Source organism: Mytilus trossulus, chromosome 3 (genome assembly GCF_036588685.1).
Source record: "Mytilus trossulus isolate FHL-02 chromosome 3, PNRI_Mtr1.1.1.hap1, whole genome shotgun sequence".
Taxonomy (NCBI): domain Eukaryota; kingdom Metazoa; phylum Mollusca; class Bivalvia; order Mytilida; family Mytilidae; genus Mytilus; species Mytilus trossulus.
The window spans coordinates 47,996,886-48,018,891 of record NC_086375.1 but is presented as its reverse complement, the minus strand read 5'-3'; the positions used below and the strand labels follow the sequence as shown (position 1 = coordinate 48,018,891).

General features: G+C 30.8%; 1 protein-coding gene across 4 annotated transcripts; it reads left to right on the top strand.

The window, feature by feature from the left end:
• The first annotated feature begins 11 nt into the window (after window positions 1-11).
• Window positions 12-18,319, top strand: LOC134711684 (serine/threonine-protein kinase Nek2-like). Of its 4 annotated transcripts, none has more exons than XM_063572450.1 (9): window positions 12-158; window positions 7,193-7,298; window positions 8,097-8,314; window positions 8,932-9,169; window positions 10,308-10,517; window positions 11,252-11,423; window positions 11,965-12,019; window positions 12,659-12,729; window positions 17,159-18,318. In XM_063572450.1, exons 2-9 carry the CDS (start codon window positions 7,200-7,202, stop codon window positions 17,470-17,472), a joined length of 1,377 nt encoding a protein of 458 aa, XP_063428520.1. In that variant the 5' UTR covers window positions 12-158; window positions 7,193-7,199; the 3' UTR covers window positions 17,473-18,318. The 4 variants fall into 4 exon arrangements, with proteins under 4 accessions (XP_063428520.1, XP_063428522.1, XP_063428519.1 ...); XM_063572452.1 differs by having other exon boundaries at window positions 33-168; XM_063572449.1 differs by lacking the exon at window positions 12-158 and adding an exon at window positions 249-492 and having other exon boundaries at window positions 17,159-18,319.
• The last annotated feature ends 3,687 nt before the right edge of the window (window positions 18,320-22,006 follow it).

Below are 22,006 nucleotides of genomic sequence, written 5' to 3'. Positions count from 1 at the left end.
TAACTAATGAAATTCAAGAACAGAAATTCTTCTTCTCCAATCACAACAACGTTTACATATTGCGGGAACTTCAAACACGGAAGCTGACAGCAATGTATCTGTGCGAATAAAGCTAAGAAATGGTCCACAAAAGTTTACACAGTGCCCTCTCCTAAAAGGTTAATGATGGTGATTTCTCTAAATCTTAATTTACTTGCGTATGGTTAACTTCTGAAAATTCGTGTCTGGACATGTTCCAAGATCACCAATTCTATTTTGATCAACAGAGAATTACGGATGTTTACGTTTTTGACAGTCAAACTTTTGAGCCTTTTACGATGTGCCATGAACAATTAGATACAAAATTTTCACACTGAAAAAAAACATGAATGGTACTGAAGATTATGAGTATAAATCAAACATAAAAAAAGTAAAAATGACTCAGGATTTCAAATTTGATGTTGATTTGTCAGGTGAAGACAATAACCGTTATTCCAGACATTCAGTAAAGCAGTAAGTTTATCAATCAAAATCATAGGGCATCCTCCTCATTCAATTCCACAATGAAGCCATACCCAATGAGCTGACTTCTCCAAAATATTTCTTCTCTAGTCCCAAAATTGCAAACAAATAGGTATTTTTCTTGTATAACACATGTATGATGGGTTTCCAATATGAAAGCTTGAAAAGAAGCATGACATACAATACACCTTATCACGATTTGTCCACCGTGTAATTAATCAATATTAAAGTTGATGGCTAATACAGTGATAAAAGAAAAGCATTTGTTACTAATAACATCAACAGAGAAAAATCTTCAACACTTTTAGCCACCGCTTTACAAGCAGAGCCAAATACAATGAAAGTCCCAACTATGTATTGGCTTCCGAAGCTACACAAAACCCCTTACAAATATAGATTTATTTCGTCTTCAAGCCATTGTTCAACTACTAAATTGTCTATTCTTCTTACCAGCACACTTGGTACAATTAAAAACCTTATAATAAATTGTTCAAATAAGGCCTTCGAAAATAGTGGAATAAATTACTTTTGGAGTATCAAGAACTCGTTGGAAGTACTTGATAAATTGCATGCTTATATTGGTGATTTTGAATCTGTTCAAAGTTTTGATTTTTCTACCCTGTATACCACATTGCCTCACATTCTCATTAAGAAAAAATTCACACACCTAATTAAATGGGCATTCAAAAAATCAGAATGTGAATATATATGTTCAAACTCTTTTAGGTCATTTTTTAGTAGCAATAAACAAAAAAACTATGTTAATTGGACATGCTTTGATACTATATATATATGCCCTTGAATTTTTACTAGATAACATTTTTGTTCGCTTTGGGGATTCCGTATATCGTCAGATTATCGGAATTCCAATGGGGACTAACTGTGCACCACTTATTGCAGACCTCTTTTTGTATTGTTATGAGTTACAATTTATGACAAAAATAAGCAAAGACCCATCAAAAGAACATCTGATAAACAAATTTAATAATACTTTTAGATATTTGGATGATATTTTGGCTCTCAATAATGACGACTTCAGTATGTATATTAATGAAATTTATCCTGGTGAACTTACGTTAAATAAAGCTAACACTAACAATGACCACTGCCCTTTCCTTGATCTTGATATCTATATCACTAACGGAAAGCTGAATACTAAAATTTATGATAAAAGGGATGATTTTTCATTTCCTATCGTTAATTATCCATTTTTAGATGGTGACGTTCCCTTGTCACCATCTTACGGTGTTTATATATCTCAACTTGTACAATTTGCTCGTGTATGTAACAATGTTTTAGATTTTAACGAGAGAAAGTTATGTATTACTGAAAAATTATTACATCAGGGTTTTCGATATCACAAACTAGTCAAAACATTTACTAAATTTTATCATCGGTATAAAGACATCATTCGTAAATATAGCTCAACATGCAGACTTCTTATACATTCAGGTATTTCACATCCAATTTTTTATGGAAATATTCTTTATAAAGCACAAAGGTGTCAGTATTCACCTCATAAACTTACAAAACCTTTGAATAGACTTATTAAGAAGGGATATAATTACAATACTGTTGTCAAGTCATTAAAAATTGCATATTTTGGCGTTAATATTGAGTCACTGATAAGGTCTTTGCGTCGGAACTAAACACATTTATTCTAAAAACAGTTGTTGGCATGACACGGGTTATGTTCTTCTCATATATGTTATGATGGTATGATACTAAACCCCTAACGGGAAGGATTGTGCCTGATGTTCATATGATGAAATCATAATCTTTCAATCAGTTTAGTCTGGAGCTGGCATGTCAGTTAACTGCTAGTAGTCTGTTGTTATTTATGTATTATTGTCATTTAGTTTATTTTCTTTGGTTACATCTTCTGACATCAGACTCGGACTTCTCTTGAACTGAATTTTAATGTGCTTATTGTAATGCTTTTACTTTTCTACATTGGTTAGAGGTATAGGGGGAGGGTTGAGATTTCACAAACATGTTTAACCCCGCTGAATTTTTGCGCCTGTCCCAAGTCAGGAGCCTCTGGCCTTTGTTAGTCTTGTATTATTTAAATTTTAGTTTCTTGTGTACAATTTGGAAATTAGTATGGCGTTCATTATCACTGAACTAGTATATATTTGTTTAGAGGCCAGCTGAAGGACGCCTCCGGGTGCGGGAATTTCTCGCTACATTGAAGACCTGTTGGTGACCTTCTGCTGTTGTTTTTTTTTTTTTTTTTGTCGGGTTGTTGTCTCTTTGACACATTCCCCATTTCCATTGTCAATTTTATGTTCAACCATTATTTGTTTATGAAAGGAGATGAAAAGACTATTGAGTTATTAATTCTTTGGCATTACATGTACAAGCAATTGTACAAAATATAATGATTAATTTATAACTACTCTATGTAAACAGTGTAGACTATGACATGTGCAATCTCACTAATGTGACTTTCTGTGTACTGTACATCATGTATATAAGACTTCTTAACTTGTTGTATACTATTTGAATTTTACATGCATTCATTTTAGTGCTTTACTGAAAAGTAGTCTTTACACCACAAACAATACACATATACAGTTTTTCAGCTTAAGGCCTAATCTTGTTATATATATGACTTAACATGCTTAAGGGACCTCCCGGGTCTAAATCATTTTTTTCTTCTTCCTAATATAGGATTTCTCTATATTTTTTTCATAAATGAACTTTATCATATACTTGGGGGGAAAATGAAATAAAAATATGGGGTCACGGCTAACAATCTGCCTCCGAAAAAAGCATACATTTTTAGCTCACCTGGCCCAAAGGGCCAAGTGAGCTTATGCCATCACTTGGCATCTGTCGTCTGTCATCGTCATAAACTATTTCAAAAATCTTCTCCTCTGAAACTACTGGGCCAAATACTTCCAAACTTCAACTGAATGTTCCTTAGGGTATCTAGTTTATAAATTGTATCCGAAGTTTTGATCTTTCAACAAACATGGTCGCCATTGCTAAAAATAGAACATAGGGGTCAAATGCAGTTTTTGGCTTATAACTCAAAAACCAAAGCATTTAGAGCAAATCTGACAGGGGGTAATATTGTTTATCAGGTCAACATCTATCTGCCCTGAAATTTTCAGATGAATCAGACAACCCGTTGTTGGGTTGCTGCCCCTGAATTGGTAATTTTAAGGAAATTTTGCTGTTTTTGGTTATTATCTTGAATATTATTATAGATAGAGATAAACTGTAAACAGCAATAATGTTCAGCAAAGTAAGATTTACAAATAAGTCAGCATGACAGGAATGGTCAGTTGAACCCTTTAGGAGTTATTGGCCTTTATAGTCAATTTTTAACCATTTTTCGTAAATCTTAGTAATCTTTTACAAAAATCTTCTCCTCTGAAACTACTGGGCCAAATACTTCCAAACTTTAACTGAATGTTCCTTAGTGTATCTAGTTTATAAATTGTATCCGAAGTTTTGATCTATCAACAAACATGGTCGCCATTGCTAAAAATAGAACATAGGGGTCAAATGCAGTTTTTGGCTTATTACTCAAAAACCAAAGCATTTCGAGCAAATCTGACAGGGGGTAAAATTGTTTATCAGGTCAACATCTATCTGCCCTGAAATTTTCAGATGAATCAGACAACCCGTTGTTGGGTTGCTGCCCCTGAATTGGTAATTTTAAGGAAATTTTGCTGTTTTTGGTTATTATCTTTAATATTATTATAGATAGAGATAAACTGTAAACAGCAATAATGTTCAGCAAAGTAAGATTTACAAATAAGTCAGCATGACAGGAATGGTCAGTTGACCCCTTTAGGAGTTATTGGCCTTTATAGTCAATTTTTAACCATTTTTCGTAAATCTTAGTAATCTTTTACAAAAATCTTCTCCTCTGAAACTACTGGGCCAAATACTTCCAAACTTTAACTGAATGTTCCTTAGGGTATCTAGTTTATAAATTGTATCCGAAGTTTTGATCTATCAACAAACATGGTCGCCATTGCTAAAAATAGAACATAGGGGTCAAATGCAGTTTTTGGCTTATAACTCAAAAACCAAAGCATTTAGAGCAAATCTGACAGGGGAAAATATTGTTCACCAGGTCAAGATCTATCTGCCCTGAAATTTTCAGATGAATCAGACAACCTGTTGTTTGGGTTGCTGCCCCTGAATTGGCAATTTTAAGGAAATTTTGCTGTTTTTGGTTATTATCTTGAATATTATTATAGATAGAGATAAAATATAAACAGCAATAATGTTCAGCAAAGTAAGATCTACAAATAAGTCAATATGACCAAAATTGTCAATTGACCCCTTAAGGAGTTATTGCCCTTTAAAGACTTTTTTCACAATTTGTTCATCATGTTGACTTACTTTAAAAAAAATCTTTTCCTTTGAAACTGCTGTATCAATTTCAGCCAAACTTAGGCTAAATGAGTTTCAGAGTATCTAGTATAAATTTTATATTTTATTTCCTTGTATGTCAAGAAACATAGCGCCTATGGCTAAAATAGAACATAGGAGAAAATGATTTTATTTTTTTTTGCTTTTGAAGAAAATAGGACGATTCAAAGAACATTTAAATAAATTGAAAAGCCAAAATAATCGTTGATGAGAGATTTAACCAAAAAAATTAAGGTGAGCAATTTAGGCTCTTAAAAGCCTCTTGTTTTTTACATATAGCTAACGGTGACCATGGTGTCTCAGCACATTAATACTGTGCATCATATCATGTGTACTATCAATGTCACTTATCTTGTTTACACATCAGTGCTATAAATCTCAAAAGAAATCAAAGGAATCAAAATTTTATTTTCTAGCAAGTAATGTCAATGTGAATACCACTTTTTCATTGTTATATATATATTAACATACAAACTACAAAATTTTTTTACCCACCCTAACAGATGGACAGGAAATTAAGGTTTGGATTTTGTAAACAGTACAATTATTTATTGTTGGCCCTGCTAGAATATATTTTCTTCTCCATTCACAGTTTTGTCATTTAATGTGTAATAAAACCTTTAAGTAAATATTTGTGTCTCACAATTGTTTGTGGATTGACCTTTGATGTTAATTATATTACAATTGCTCAAAATTAATCCCTACAGGGCTATGATTACCTTGTTGATAAAATTATGTAATCTAATATACTGGAGTTAAACAATGTGACACCTTATCTAAATCTAGGAAATAAAGGAGTATAACTGAACTGCTTTGCCCTGCAGGAAAACACACAATTTAAATGTCAGCTTGTGAAACACACAAAATTAAGGATGAAAATTTAAAAATTTGTAGTGGTGATTCCCAACAGGTGACAAGGTTAGCTTGGGAAATATAAAGGAAATACATTAGTCACTTTGTGTAAAGTAGGATTACCTATATACAAAATGATTTATTACAACATATAAAATGTTGTAATCAGTCTCAAAGTTATTACAGATTTCATAAACATGTAATTTTGGACATTGCATTGGATTTGCTTTTGAAGGTAAGTTTTCTATAATTTGCATTTAATAACAAGTTTGATGCAAATTATTTTGGATTAAAAAAAATAATACTTTACATCATGATCATTATACAGTCCTAAATATAAAACTGCAAAGCGTATATCTAATATAACCATTAGACAACAGCAGAGACATATATACATGTGTATATAGTATATTTGTCTCTGACAACAGTAAAATACATACTTGTATTGATTACTTGATGACAAAATGTTTAAAAAAGTATGCATTTTTCTTTTCTCATTATGATGATTATAATAATCTATACAAGCAACAACTTAGAAACCAGTCAACCCTAATAATAAATATTCAATCATGTACAGGGTGTTAATCCAAGGTAAAACTAGATGCCTGGGTACTAAACCCTTACACTAATTATTCTGGAAAAGGTAAAATGTACAAAGAAACAAGCAATTAATTAAAAAATATATTACAGTACCAAATAATTGAAATTTACACAGATATAAAAGATAATCGAACAAGCCTTGTAAACAGAGTTAGAATAATTTTATGTTCAAAGATTTGACTCAAATTCTCATATTTGATTTATAACATTATAAAACGTTTATCCAAATTACAAAAAAACTTTTAAAATAAACTATTAAGAATACATGGACTATGATATTATATCACAATTTTGTGTGTTAGACACCATCTAATTAACCAATAGAGATAAGATAGCCTCCACAAGCAATTGAATTTTTCTAGGTCTGTTTGATTTCATTTTATAAGAAATAAATTTACCTGTATAAGAATAAGTTTTTGTGGATCAACTCGGACGGACAGCCAAACCAAACCAAACCCTTTTTTTCACTTTCAGTGTTGACATTCTTTTTTCCCTATTATAACTGACAATGGCTAGTAGACATGTAACCCATCTCAAGCTGAGGGGTTGAAATGAAGTTCATATGATTGAATTTAAATGTAGATTCACATGAGGTTGAATTATTCACTTGCAAGTAAAAAATATATCAGAAATGTTGCTATGCTCATGTTGGCAAATTTTGGCCAAACAAACTGCTTTTAACGAAATATAATTAAAAATTTTGGTTATATTAATATTCATGTTTCTTCAAACAACATGAACGAGAAGAATCATCTTTAATTTTTTTGTCTAATTCATAGCTAATTCTCCTTTGAAAAATAAGATTATCATCCTTCAACTAGCGTTTTCTATTTGTTTTCTCTAGTCAAAAGATGCCTTACAGTACACTGGATGACTTTGAACCTTTGTCAACAATTGGATCAGGATCCTATGGAACTTGCAAGAAAATTAGACGAAAGAAAGATGGCAAGGTAAGTAAATAATCCATGTCTAAAGGAAAGTATTGAAAAGAGGCAACAAACCAAGCAAAAAGAAACCCACGACTACCAATTGGTCTTCAATGCAGGAATAAAACCCTGCAATTGGTGGAGGGCTTCAGCTGACCCCAAGCAGATATGTGTTCTAGTTTAAAGAAATGAAAGCCATAATAAACTTTAAACAAACAAATGAACCAAAATTAGAAAAAAACCACTCTAAAAGGGCAGATAATGTGATGGAGTTAAATATGATTTGTGAGGCCAAAATTAAAAATATGTTTGTTTCCCCTCCCTCCATTAATCTAAATAAATACACTCAAATTGAGCACAAACAACTGATAAGTGGCCTGGACTGGACAAGTCAAACCACTCATGTGACCATGCTAAATGTATGACAATCGCATCCAGTTAAAAAAAAAAGAACCTGCCTTCCTGGTCTGTTTACAAAGGGTAGACCCGGGGGAGGGGAAACAAACATTCTTTTAAATGTGGCCTGAGATATCAACCCTCCCCTATACCTAAAGGCCAATGTGAAATTAACAAACATACAGCAATACAGTCAAGACTATACATTGTGTCCACTTTGTCTTAAATGGACATTCTTCAGAAAATGCAGTCTCATTATTAGCGTGAAAATCAAGTTACTGACGTTATAAACTCACAACAGACTAAACTTATGATTGTATACATTCTTTAACAACAGAATTTCATAGAAAATATCCGTTTACTGTAGTGTACATTATTGTTTTTTTCTATTTTTAAAAAGATGTAAACTTTATTCTATGTTTATAGATTTATGCTTGGAAAGAGATGGATTATGGATCCATGACAGAATCAGAAAAACAAATGTTGGTGTCAGAGGTTAACCTTTTACGAGAACTAAAACACAAGCATATCGTTAGATACTATGATAGAATCATTGATCGTAGTAACACCACCATTTATATAATCATGGAGTTCTGTGATGGTGGAGACCTGGCAACACTAATATCCAGATGTAGAAAAGATGGGTATGTGTTTCAGAATAATCAGTTATATAAAACTTGAATGCAAACAAAATATTTTTTATATGTATATGGAGTAGCAGTGAATGTATTTGAAAATTAACTGTTTCGAGAGGATAAATATTGTATCATTTTGTGGTGGAATCTGTTTCTCTAATGATTTTTTAAACAATATGCAGGCAAATTTATTTCTCCTTTTCGAATGATCTGCAAGAATATGTGTTCTTTCTACGTGACATCATCAGGCATGGTTGCCTTTATTCATGACGTCACAATAAGAAATTCAGAGGAAAGCCAGAAAATTCGACTCCATAATTGGATTTTAACCAATGAAAAACTGAGATCAAACGAACCACACGACTATTTTTTTATACAATGCGTGCAGAAAAGGATAAATTGACAAAGAATTAGAGAAACTAATTTTCAACATGCAGATGTTGCTTAGAGTAAAATAAAAGTACAACAGTTAAATGGTGTAAGTCAATATCTGCTGACATAATAGGCATGTTATACAGTATATATGAACATGAATCATATTTCAAAATTCATAAATAAAACAGATGGACTATTTTAGATCTTTTGTTCCAAATTTTTACAAGTCAGTAAATATCTATTTTTTTCAGAATATATATGGAGGAACAATTTGTATGGAAGATGCTCATTCAAATGACTCTAGCCTTGCAAGAATGTCATCGACGCAAGAATGGAAAAGCAGTGCTACATCGTGATTTGAAACCAGCCAATATATTTCTAGACATTGATAAAAATGTGAAGTTAGGAGATTTTGGACTTGCCAGAGTGCTACATCATGAGACAAGTTTTGCTAAAACATATGTTGGAACTCCATATTATATGTCACCTGTAAGTAAACTATGTGAACAAGTAATAGTCTGTTCCTTATTAAAAAGTCTACTCTAAACTCAGTTTCAGGGCTCATTTGAAAAAAGACCATCTAAGTGGTCATGTTTATATTTAATAGAGATGTCTTTCAAGTTAAAGGTCTTTTTTCCACATTATAATATAAATTGAAAATATGTTCTATTCTAGAGAGTTGATATATATTTATGCCAATGTAAGCCCATTAAAAGTATAACTCAAATTTCAACAAATTAAGAACTTAGGAAAATTATACCAATTGCCTTTTTAATGTAAAAAGATATATTGAGTTTTATCATAAACTTAGAGAAAATAACATATATTTCTTGCAGTATGATGATAGCATTAAATTAACGTGAATTCCATATTTTTTTCGAAATGGTGTTACATGTAAGCGAGCTGATATGAAAAATTTATCACATGCTTTGATTATTATCACATGTCTTTCTGTAACATCATCACATGGCAAATTCCGGAAAATAAACCTCAAAGTGTATGTTTTCAGTGAAAAGAATTCAAAGTTAAGTTTCTGGACTTACTATTTGAGGCATTAAACATGGAGAAATACATTTGCAAGGGGTATTAAACATGTTAAACAAATTGGCAAGTAACACACCGTCCACACTAGGGACTACATTCGTAAAAAATCAAGGGACGACAATTGTGGTCTCAGACCAGCCCTTGGTCAATATCAGACCTCGAGCCATGTGGCTCTTGGGCTGATATTAAAACCTAGGGCTGAAAATACATGCGATATGAAAAATGCCATGTAATAATCTGATAATATCAATTACAATGTACAAAATGATGTACAACTATGTGAGGTTAAGATTGTGATTTCTAGAAAAGTTGCATGTTAATAATGCTATCATGATTTCATTTAAGATATAGATTTAGATTATGCAAAACCTATTATGTCACAATAATCGTAATGATTAAAACTTTGCAAAATTACTTAATTTACAATATAACAATGCAGACGACTTTACAAGACTAACATCTAACATGTATGCTCCATAGTTATGATAGTATTTGCTGTAATATTACCTTATATAATAGTTGTAAATAAAAAAAATATTTGAGTATGAATTATGTCATAAACAAACATTTTTAATTTTGACAGGAACTTGTGAATAACATGTCATATAACGAGAAGTCAGATATATGGTCGATGGGTTGTATGTTATATGAGCTGTGTTCCTTACATCCTCCATTTACTGCCAGTAACCAATCAGAACTCAACAAAAAGATTTGTATGGGAGAATTTAATAGAATTCCCATCAGATATTCAAGTGATCTCAATGAAGTTATAGCCAAACTACTTAGAGTTGAGGTATAGAATAGCTATTATATTGTAGATAAAAAAAAATGTGGATTGAGAAAAACTTTATTTTGTGGTTTCGAGAAATACTGCCAACATAAATTTAGAAGAAAAAAAATTTACAGTTTAACTTGTGGTTCACCTATGCCTATGCCAATGAAATCTATGAAAGTTGATATAACCCCAATAAAAATGAAAAGGATTGAATTCATAATATTTTATTAAGGTTTCATTCTCGTTACGTGAAATTTATACCCTAAATTACAATTATATTCTAGTATGCAGACCTTCAAATCTTGGTTTTTGAAAACTAATCTTAATTGACTAGAATTCTCAGTTTTACTGTCGTTGGTCATGGTAATTGGTCTGCAACTTTTGCTTCTTTTACCAATAAAAGCAAGATTACTGCCATAAACTAGTCTTAATGCTCTAAGTGGCGTTTAAAACCAAAAATCAAAAACTTTCCAATAATGGTTTTATGTTTTATAAACTATTTATATTAAAATACAAATATATTTTGTATTGCTTGTCCTGAACATATTTTGAATATTTGCCACTGGATGTATAGCAAACAAACAATTCATTGTGTATAAAACATTTTTATTACAAAAATATTTAAAAATTTGAGTCACTGTCCTCTGGAAATATTTTATATTCAGTATATACATTCATGACAGTTAGCTTATTACCCCTTCCTTGTAAGCCATTTATTAACCAAAAGTAAACTTTTTTTTTTCAATCATTAGGTTCATAGAAGACCAGGAATTGAAGGTATATTACGAGATCAAAGAATACAAAGACAGCAACAGCTATTAGAAAGACATCTCTCCTCAAGTAGGGAATCAGAATCATCCAAAAGTTCTGACGATATTGGAGTTAGAGAAAAAAGAGTAGAAGCCAAAGAGAAAGAACTTGAGAGTAAGACAAATTATTGGTTTTGAGGGAAAAAGGCTGTTCCATGATTCATATGCCTAGTTCAGTCTTGACAAATTTTAATTTCACACGTCACAGGATTTAAAACTGAAAAAAAAAGGTTTTCTGTTTTATCAATACACAATGCTTCGTGAAACTTCGTTGCACTTGGCAGCAAGATAAATATTGAGTGATAAATTATTGCTCTGCATAATGTTTCTCTTTTTTTTTTTCTTTTCTATACATTGGTTAAGCTTTTGGTTAAAGTTCAGGTTTAAAGAATTTTGATATGAATTAATACACAAACTATATTTAAAAGGATGGTGAGACCTACAAGTCATGGTTAAAATTATATTAAAGCTTATTAATGTTATTCTAACATGACAACTTTCAAATACTTTGGTTGCATACCAGTGGTAAAATACAAATATACTGTTTATCAGCTGATCATAAACTTTATTATTTGTTTAGGCTGTTACATGTACTTATTTAATCATACATTCAAATTCATTCTGTGAATACATTTCTTATATTTTTTTATTTTCAGCTAGAGAAAAAGAAGTTTCAAGAAAAGAAATAGAATTAGAAGAAAAATTAAAAAAGTAACTATACAGATAGTCTTATAAAAATATCTAAATTAGATTCCACATTTGTAGTGTCAAATTATTATTCTACATGAAAATTAGTTATTCAATGGCCATTTCTAATGTGCAAAGGGAACACTGCTGTTTATAAACTCCCTGTAAAAATGTCAAGTGTAGCATACATTGGATTCTTTTTTTGTCAGTCCCCTCTTCTGTCCTTTAAAAGCAAAAAAAACATGAATGAGTAGATTTCTAGTAGGACTACAACATTACTATCAACACTGAAATGCAGGTTAACTTTGATTTTCATAATGTTTCTACAGATATGGCATTTTAAAAGCAGGCTTGATCTTTGATAGTACATGTATTATGTGTTATCATAAGATAATGTTGATACTCATGATATTCAGGCTTAAAACAGAACTATGCTTTAAGTATACAAGCAATAAGCTCTAGGCAGTGTCTTGTTCCTATTATTTAGTTTGATACAAGACATTAATATTATAACTTTACTGATTAAAACATGCATGAATACATAGTTTATATATTAAAAGCAATTTCTTTTAATTTGTGTATTTTTCGCTTAAACAACTATTAAAAATTGTTTAAATTAAGACCAAAATGTTTTATTACAGTTTTCTATCATTTCTTTTATAGGTTAGACCAACTGATGAAAGAATATAAAAGAAAGGGCAGTTGTATAGATATTAATTCTGCAGGGGATGCAGGTAGGAAAACTGCCCCTCCTGCTCCACTTTCCCCTATTGTCCCACTCCTCAAAGTACCCCCATATCTCATAAGACGTAATTCACCATTCAGATCACCACTGGATAAACTAGACTTTAATAGAGAGGACTATTAGTTTTTGTGCTGTGGCTTTAATTGTTGCTTTGTATGTTGATTTCTTACTGAGGACTGTTCATTTTAAGGGAGATGAGCAAGGAATTCAAGACCCAAAAATGAAAGCAAATTGCATTTTTTCTTTAGATTTATGTTCTCTGTACAACATATTGCAGGATATTTAGGAAAAGTTTTTTAAAAAAAATTAAAAAAATAAAAAAATAGAAAAACTTGTTTTTGAGTTCAGATAAAAATACATGCATGGGTGGGGGACATTGGAATTCTGTTCTTTAATTGTTAAAGTTTAATACATGATTTTTTAGCAACATCCATGTGTTTCCTGTATGAACAGTCCTAAGTAATTGTATCTGTATATCTGCTACCTTATTGCTTAATTTACTGCATTGTATATCTTCTGCTAGCATAACTTTGCTTTTGTATGATTTTTATCTAACTTGTAACTTGTTGCCTCTTGTGCAATTGGGTTTTTTTTGTACTTTTAATATCAAAAGTAATTTTCGTACAATCTTGAAAAACTGAAACTTTTTGTAATCAAATTTCCTTATATTTAGTATTTACTAGTCCAGTCTGTTTTGAGAGAAGAAGAACATTAAATTTTAAACCAAAAGATGAAATGAATGAAAACTATTGAATGCAGCATATATTTTTTTTAGAAATTTTTGCCAATTTTGTTATTGTTCCTCTTACATTTATCATCAAACATTTTAAAAATTTGAGGAGAAAATTTCATTATTCACATTGTTTCTGTCTAATATTAATATTTTTAATTTTGCAATGAATAAGAGTTGCTACCATAGGCTGAATACATTGCATTTGTAATGTCATGTCAGAAAATTATATGCTTTTTATTTCTGCTCATTTTGTATAATTTTACTACGCAATATTTCTACTCCTTTTATACTTATTCTATGCATTATTTCTGCTAGTTTTGTATAACATTCTACCCATCATCTGAGTTCAGCCATTTTGTAATCATCATCATTGTGTCTTTGTATTGCTTTATACCCATAGTGCTTTCATGTATTTTAAATAATACTGTTTCTAATTCATTACTTTGATAATGTGCCTTATAAATAACATCATCATTATTTGTGGCATTATGTATTGTCTGTTTGCTACATACCAAATGAAAAAAAGCCTTTGTTTTATACATTTTATGATTGAAGTTGATGGGTTTCAAATCCTAATTAAAACAAAAATTACAATCCTTGTGGTGAAGTTAATATATATTAAGGCCAAGTGTTTGGTATGTGCAATGTTTGTTTTTCATGTCTTTTTTAGAATCTGACATTTTTTATTTTAAAGAGATCATTTAATGGGAGATAACTCTTTTTTTTATCTTTTTTTTTTTATCTTATTTAAATTCCATAGCATTAAAATCTATCACTAAATCATATGTTAATTTAATTATTTATCTAGCAAAGAGTGCTGGAAAATAAATTTGTGAATTACTCTTTAAAATTTAAAGTTTTGATTTACACCTGAAGTTTGATCTTTATTTTGAAACACACAGAATTGCTTATATTCTTGCTGAGATATGATAAAATTGTCAGATTTTAAAGAAGACTTGATACTAGATTTGATCTCACCATATGTGTTCTTTCTACATTTGTTTTTGTGCCATTGTGTAATTAATATTAACCCTGTTTGTTATGTACATGTAGTAATATATAGAGTTTGCTAGTAATGAGGATATTGATAAAAATGTGTACTGTTAACTAGGAAATTGTTGAAAAGTAAAATGTCCTTTAATTCGGTGAATTTTTGTAGATACACAATAAATGTATGAGGAAACAGTTAATTGCATAATATTTATACATTCCTTTTCAAAACTAAGCGATTCAAGACTCGAGGCCTTAAGTAAAAATCAAGGCATTAATACAAAGTTCTTCTAAGGACTAAATAAACCTAGTAAACAGTATACATTTTTGCACTGCTTGCCAAATGAAGGGTTCAGGTTGCAGACTAAACTTTATAGATGCATAATTTAATATAACATTAGTAGCTTTCATTAATATTGAGAGGACATGTTGAAAATGTTGATTCATTTATAGTAGATTATGCAATATTCTATGCATGCTGTGGGAATGTTTACTATGATACCATTATATACATGGCTTTGTACATAAAGGGAAGTTAGAATAAAGAAAGAAAATTGATTGAATCTTATCAATGTCTATCAATATACACACAGTATACACAAGATGTCCTCTATCACAACATTACTGATATGCAAATAACCTCAATATTTTACCTTCACTTTCACAAAGAATAACAAATACTTGTCAAGAAGTAGTTTATGGCCACAATTTGGTAGCTAGTCATTGACACCTAAAATTGTCCTGGTTTCATATGCAAGTAGTCAGAATGAGTTCTGCTACATTCTGACAATACAGGATGATAACCATATTTGGAATGTGATGGTTAAGTATGCTATAGATGTCACAATGCCTTCAATTTCACAGTGGTCTGATTTAGAGTTCAGTTCCTTTAAATAATAGGTCAACGATATTTGAAATGTGGTTTGATTGTAAAGAGTACTACTACAAGGAATCTGCTTGCAATTAGGGGTCATAAAAAGTTATTTTTATGCCACACCTACGATAGTAGAGGGGCATTATGTTTTCTGGTCTGTCCATTCGTCCGTCCCTCTGTCCCGCTTCAGGTTAAAGTATTGGTCAAGGTAGTTTTTGATGAAGTTGAAGTCCAATCAACTTGAAACTTAGTACACATGTTCCTTATGATATGATCTTTCTAATTTTAAAGCCAAACTAAACTTTTGACCCAAATTTCACGGTCCACTGAACATAGAAAATGAAAGTGCATGTTTCAGGTTAAAGTTTTTGGTCAAGGTAGTTTTTGATGAAGTTGAAGTCCAATCAACTTGAAACTTAGTACACATGTTCCCTATGATATTATCTTTCTAATTTTAATGCCTAATTATATTTTTTATCCAATTTCACGGTCCAGTGTGGCCATAAAAAAATGATTTTGCGAGTTGGGCATCCGTGTACTTCGGACACATTCTTGTTAGTTAGACATATAGGTCAGAAATCATACAGAATAGGTTAAAAGTATCTCACAAGTGAATTCATTAAAAAAAAACATGGAACAAGTGCACCTAACATATCAAAAAAAAAGTTGAACTCATATTACTCCGTGGCAGATTTTTCCTAGATATTGAGGATGAATTTAGGGAAGCAAAATGTCACATCTTACAACAGAAAAATTATACCTAAAAAGATGGTTCTTTATAAGAGTTTGGCCAATTTCCCTGAAATGGTTTCACGTTGTGGTCATTTTCAAAGTTCTTAATTCTTAATGTAATTCTAACCTCTTTGAGTACACCCATGAAGTTTAGACTATAAGTACCTTATTGCTGTTAGAATAGCTAAGCTAGGCTAACAAAAATGTAACCTGCCTATCCGACACCTGAGTATTCCAACATCTTGCTTTAACTGACACATTTCCATTGTCTCAACATATGCCTATCCTTGCAGAAAAAAGTTAGTTATTCTGACACCCTGCGTAATCCAACATTTTTTCTGGTATCTCAGTGTGTCTGATTAGGCAGGTTACACTAGCTTATTGCTGTTAGAATAGCTATTATATTTGGTCAATAACTTAAATGTTTTGTCTAGATCTCTACAGCTAGTCACTTCAACAATATAAAATAAAATTCAGGTATGTTATAAAGTATATTGATTAGACTCTTATAAAGCATTGCTTACTATATTGTTAATTACTGTAAATTCAGAAATAAATGCGAGGTTTTTATTATTGCGAAAAATGCGACTGAGTTGTAAACGCAATAATTTAAACTCGCATTTTGAAATATTTCATATGAATTTACCAGGATTTTTCGTAAAATCGTAAAAATTAAAATCGCATTTAAGTCTAAAATGACAAAATCGCAATAATAAATGCACACAATAATTTCTGAATTTACAGTATATATATTTTTGATGACATTAAAATATTGCATCTGAAAAAGAATGCTATTATTTTTCTTAGCATAAGTTAAATAAATGACATACTTGCCAATTGTTGTTATTCCTAATAAGAAACTTTAAATAAAAGTTTTTTTTTAGAAGAACATCAGATATTCTTTGAACAGTATTCCATTCTAGTCTCTGAGCTTACAAAAATTACAAGCATGTTTACTTGTAGCGTACTATGTAAAATAGAGATAATCAATTCATATTCTTTGAATATATATGACATACCAGTTGAACACAAAAGATTTCATTTTTTAATACTACATTTAAGTAAAAATATATAAAATTTGCTTTTTAGTCGCAGATTTGTCAATAGACAATCCACATTCCTCATGTCTATCCAAAGGAAAGAAAGATCCTGATACACCAAAGAAAAAGGTTTCCTTTGATATGTATGGCAAGGAAAATCTACGTCAACGAGATCAGAGAGTTTCAGAGCTACTAACTAAATATAGTGAACCTGAAACCTATGACAGCCTTTATACTCAGGAACTAGTCAAGAGACATGAACTCAAAGACAGATTATTCAAAGCAAAATTAAAAGCTTTAGAAATAAGAGGACTTGATTATGATGTTCGACCAAAATCTAAAAACTTACTGCACTTTAGATAGCTGTGATATCTAGTTAATTATTTATTTATTATGAAAGTTTGTTCCAAAGAAAATGTTGTTTTAATAGGGCTCAATAATTTTTAGTGGTATTTATTTATTTTTGTTACTGCAAAAATACATGATGTATGATTGTAATTTGTATGTTGCAACTGTCACTTTTTATATTTGGAGACATTTTTTTTCATTACTATTTTTGTGACAGATACTGCTAAGATTTCAGCACAATATTGCAAGAATGTAAGGTTGGGAAGATTTGGGATTTACCTCTGGAAACCAGAAAGATTAAACACATAAAAGTTTTAAAAAAAAAGTCATGTAAATTTTGGTTTTGAACAAAGAAAAGATTAAATTCTTGGCTTTTTTTATCCTGAAAATTTCATGAAAGTAAAACAAATACTATGATACCAATAATGACAACTTTTAATCTGATTTGAGGTTTCATTTTAAAATAATAACATATTTTGCTATTTTTTTCTTGCCTGTGATAAAAATTGTGGAAAGAGAGACATAGTGATTGCTTTACAGTGACTACATCAGCAATTTTTTAGTTTTCTGCTCAAGTTAGTATAATATAAATCAGTACATATCAGTTTGGCATTGTCCAGTGACTTTCAATTAATGATGCTGGCCATCAGATGGTTTTTTTCTGATTCTGATGCTGCCAGGCAAGACATATCCATGTGTCAACAGTTTATATTTTATATGAAACATGAGATTTTATACTTTTTACCAATATCCGTCCTTTTATATTATTGTTTGATTTACAGCATTAAAACCAAATGCTACAATCCCCACATTTTTCAGGAACTTATATATTATCATATTTTAACTTAGAGAAACATAAACACATGTAAAAACCTTCTTAAAGTTTTATATGTGAAATGATATTTAAATTAGAACTTGAACCCTACTAGTTATGATATAAAATTTGAGAATAATTTAAGTTTTCATATTTTTCAAAATTTGGAATCAAACTACCAGTCTCTTTAAATAAACCATAGAAATATATATAACTTCTTCTTGTGAACATTATTTGATTCAAACTCATATTTTTAAAGCTAATTAAATAAAAACTGATATCTAATAACATAATTCTTTTATAATTTAATTGATTATATTGAAGCAAGAAAAAATATATCGAAAAGTAGGCTGGGTTCAAATATAACAAATTCATTAAAACAAACCTTTTTTGTTTGTTTGTGTGTGGTTTTTGCCATAAGCTAGGGTAGGTATCAAGGCAAGTTTTATTGTTTGTTGTGTATATGTTTGTTGAATGCCTTGTTACAACTCATAGTGCTAGACTGAATAACACATACATGTACAATGAGTAGCTGGACAGGGTGTCACATTTTTGTTACATTGTTTTATTTTATATACAAATATTTTTACAGATTTTTAGCAAACAAAAGTGATAATAAAATTTGGATTTTTTTTCAAACTGGTTTTGATTTATTGTGGCATGAAATTTATAGAAGCTGTTTGAATACTCTTGATGTCCACATCCATGTGAAACTTTATGCATTGCATACTATCATTGGTCTTGAACAATAAATTTTGTTTTAAATAGGAACAACAGGACCTATTTTTTACACATGAGCAGTTATTCACATGGTCTGTCAGACATGTGGCATGGTCCAGTAAAATTTCATTTACAACTGGACCAAATGAACAAAGAAGAAATAAGAATTCATCATGTAAAAGACTGCTTAAGCAATAACTGAACCAGTCATGCTTGAACAATTACAGGACTAAAAGACCACTAAGGTCCAAAAAAAACTACCAGTTTCAATACTGTATGTACCATCAGAAGCACAATGGCATGTTGTAACTAAGGAGTATGCCGACATCTCGACTTTATTAAAAACTTCTATGTCTGATAAATGCAACAGAATCTTAAAAAAAATATCACCTACCTCAAAAACTTCATTTTTTATTAGATACTATCCGAATTTGAAGTGTACAAGTAATGAACTAATCTTCCCTCTGAAAGTTTTCAATGGTATGACATAGTGTTTTGCCATGATGTAAATTCTACAAAACATTCTTGAAATTTCCCAGAAATTTATTTAAATTTTATTTTCTATGCATTTACGAAGCTTTAGTGCATTTGATTTATTTCTATTTTTTTTTATATATGCATTAGAATAGAAACATCTGTTATGCAATTGTTTTATAATCTCAAACTTGCTGAAAATCCCAGTATCCCTGCAAGAATGTGTATCGTGCATGAATAGATTACGAAAGTAGTTTCGGAAACATGGTTTATCGAAGTGTAAACCAAGAGAAAAATTCTAATTGACCCATTCAATTCAAGTATTTATAGATATGCAAATGATTTACGAATTATTAATTATTGCCTCTATTTATTATTGCGATTTTGTCACTTTTAGCCTTAACTGCGATTTTGATTTTTTTCAATTTTGAAAAAAATCATGTTTTATTCATATAATTTTTTTTTTTAAAACAAGTTTAAAAGTATTAACAACTCTGTAGCATATTTTCACAATAAAAAAAAAACATCACTCAATAATACAAAGCTAGCAATAACATTCGCCAGAAGATCCAGGAGGTTCTGGGGGTTGGACCCCCCTTTTTTTGGCCGATCAATGCATTTGAATGGGGACATATACTGTAAACCAACTTATTTTCGAGAATACTTTATTTCGAGCTTAGTCCTTTCTTATCCACTTTGCGGCGATTTAATTTCGCGATTATCTATAAACTTACTTGATGTAGTTAGATAAGAAAAGATCCAAGTTATACATATTCATGACTATTTAAATTCACGTTATTTTTCTCCTCGCGAAATTGAATCTCTCGTGAAAATTAGTTGGTTTACAGTAGTTGGGACACCCCCTTAAGATTTACTTTGATATCTTTTGAGTTGTTTGATATGTTTCATGTAATTTACCTACACACAAATAAGCAGACACACATTAATTTGACCTTCTTTCCATGTTTTATTGCCAGTTTCATTTCTTCATTGATAGTCTTATCTCAGTAACTGAAGGATTTAGATATTCACAACTTGTAAGCATGTTCATTTTAATTATGTAAATGCATGTATGACCTTATAATAAGCTTAACTGACTTCAAAGCCCATGTGAGCTTCCAGTGTGGATGTTCCAGTGGTTTGAACCCCCTTTTAACACTGGCTGGATTCAACCCTGCATCACTTGGCGTCTATCCAAAATTTACATAAACTTAAAAGCTTAAAAAATACTGTGCCATATGTTACTTAACTTTATTTAATTGGTAATCTTGTTTCAAACATTGTATTTGGGGATTGATCCATCAACAAACAGGGCAATTGTTAACTTAAAAGATCAAAGGGGTGTAATGCCGTTTTTGTTTTGTATCTCAAGCTGTAGCAGTAAACGGACAGTGAATAAACATGATAAGCAGGTCAAGGTCATTCTATAGAATTTTTCAGATAAATTATACCGTACTCCTAGGAATAAAATTGTTGTTTTAGGAAAATTTCAGATTTTGGCCTAGTATTTTTTAAAACAACTACAACAAGTTTAGCAAAACTGTTGAATGTTGATGTAAAAGTAATTATCTAATTAAACAAATGAATATCCCATTTTGGAGTTATTGCCCCCTGTAATGTTATTTTTGTTTACATGGCCATGAGGCTTTGTTGGCTATTGCTATCACCTAGTGTCCATCGTCATCCCATTTCCAAGGTCGTTTAAACTGCTGAGCGTTGGTACTTATTTTAAAACTATAACCAACATAACCTGTAAAACTGACTAAGATCTATAAAAAAAGTTTACCATGACCGAAATAATTGATTTATCTCTTATAGGAGTTACTGCTGTTGAATGTAGCTTTTCCCCTTTTTTGCTGAAACTTTAGTGACCCTCTTTAGAAGGTATAGAGAATCCTTTGGTAGGGAAAATGTTTAGCAATATGAGATCTACAAGTCCAGGGCGGATCCAGGATTTTGGAAAGGGGGGGACGAAGTTTTTAAATTTTGCAGAGCGGAGCGAGGCGAAAAAATTTTAGGACCTTTTTTGGGCTAAAAAACATAAAATAAGTGTAATATGCACTATTTAAACGGTTCCTGCTTTGGGCATGTACATTTTAAAGTTGCTGTAAAGTGTAAGGGTTGGACATTTTTTATGATGTATTCTCCCTATTAATTGTCTACCATAACATGATAGTATTGATCCAAAGCTATGTACTGATATATTTGATGTAGGACTTGTCAGTAAAAAACAGACATGGAAATTCGATGAAAATTACAATTCGACCGACACGAGTTCAAAAAGACAAACAAGCAGTTTTTATCAAAATGTTTGATTGATATGTTCCACCCAACATAACTTTGTTCCACCCAACATAACTTAGGGAACCGAAGTGATGGGTTTGAAATCCACCAAAGACTACGAAAATGTTTGAAATGACAACGAAGTTATCAATGACGGTAGACAAATGGAGACATAAAGGTCACACCCTCTGCAGGCAGATTACAGTCTGGTCTTGAAAAAAGTATTCAATATATATAAGTCCGGTGAAACAGACATTC

Bases quoted from the DNA above. Each gene is read 5' to 3' on its own strand.
- LOC134711684 (XM_063572449.1), top strand. From the start codon at position 365: ATGAATGGTACTGAAGATTATGAGTATAAATCAAACATAAAAAAAGTA. The intron at 493-7,192 runs GTAAGTTTATCA...TGTTTTCTCTAG, and splicing joins TCCAGACATTCAGTAAAGCA to TCAAAAGATGCCTTACAGTA. The intron at 9,170-10,307 runs GTAAGTAAACTA...TAATTTTGACAG, and splicing joins CTCCATATTATATGTCACCT to GAACTTGTGAATAACATGTC.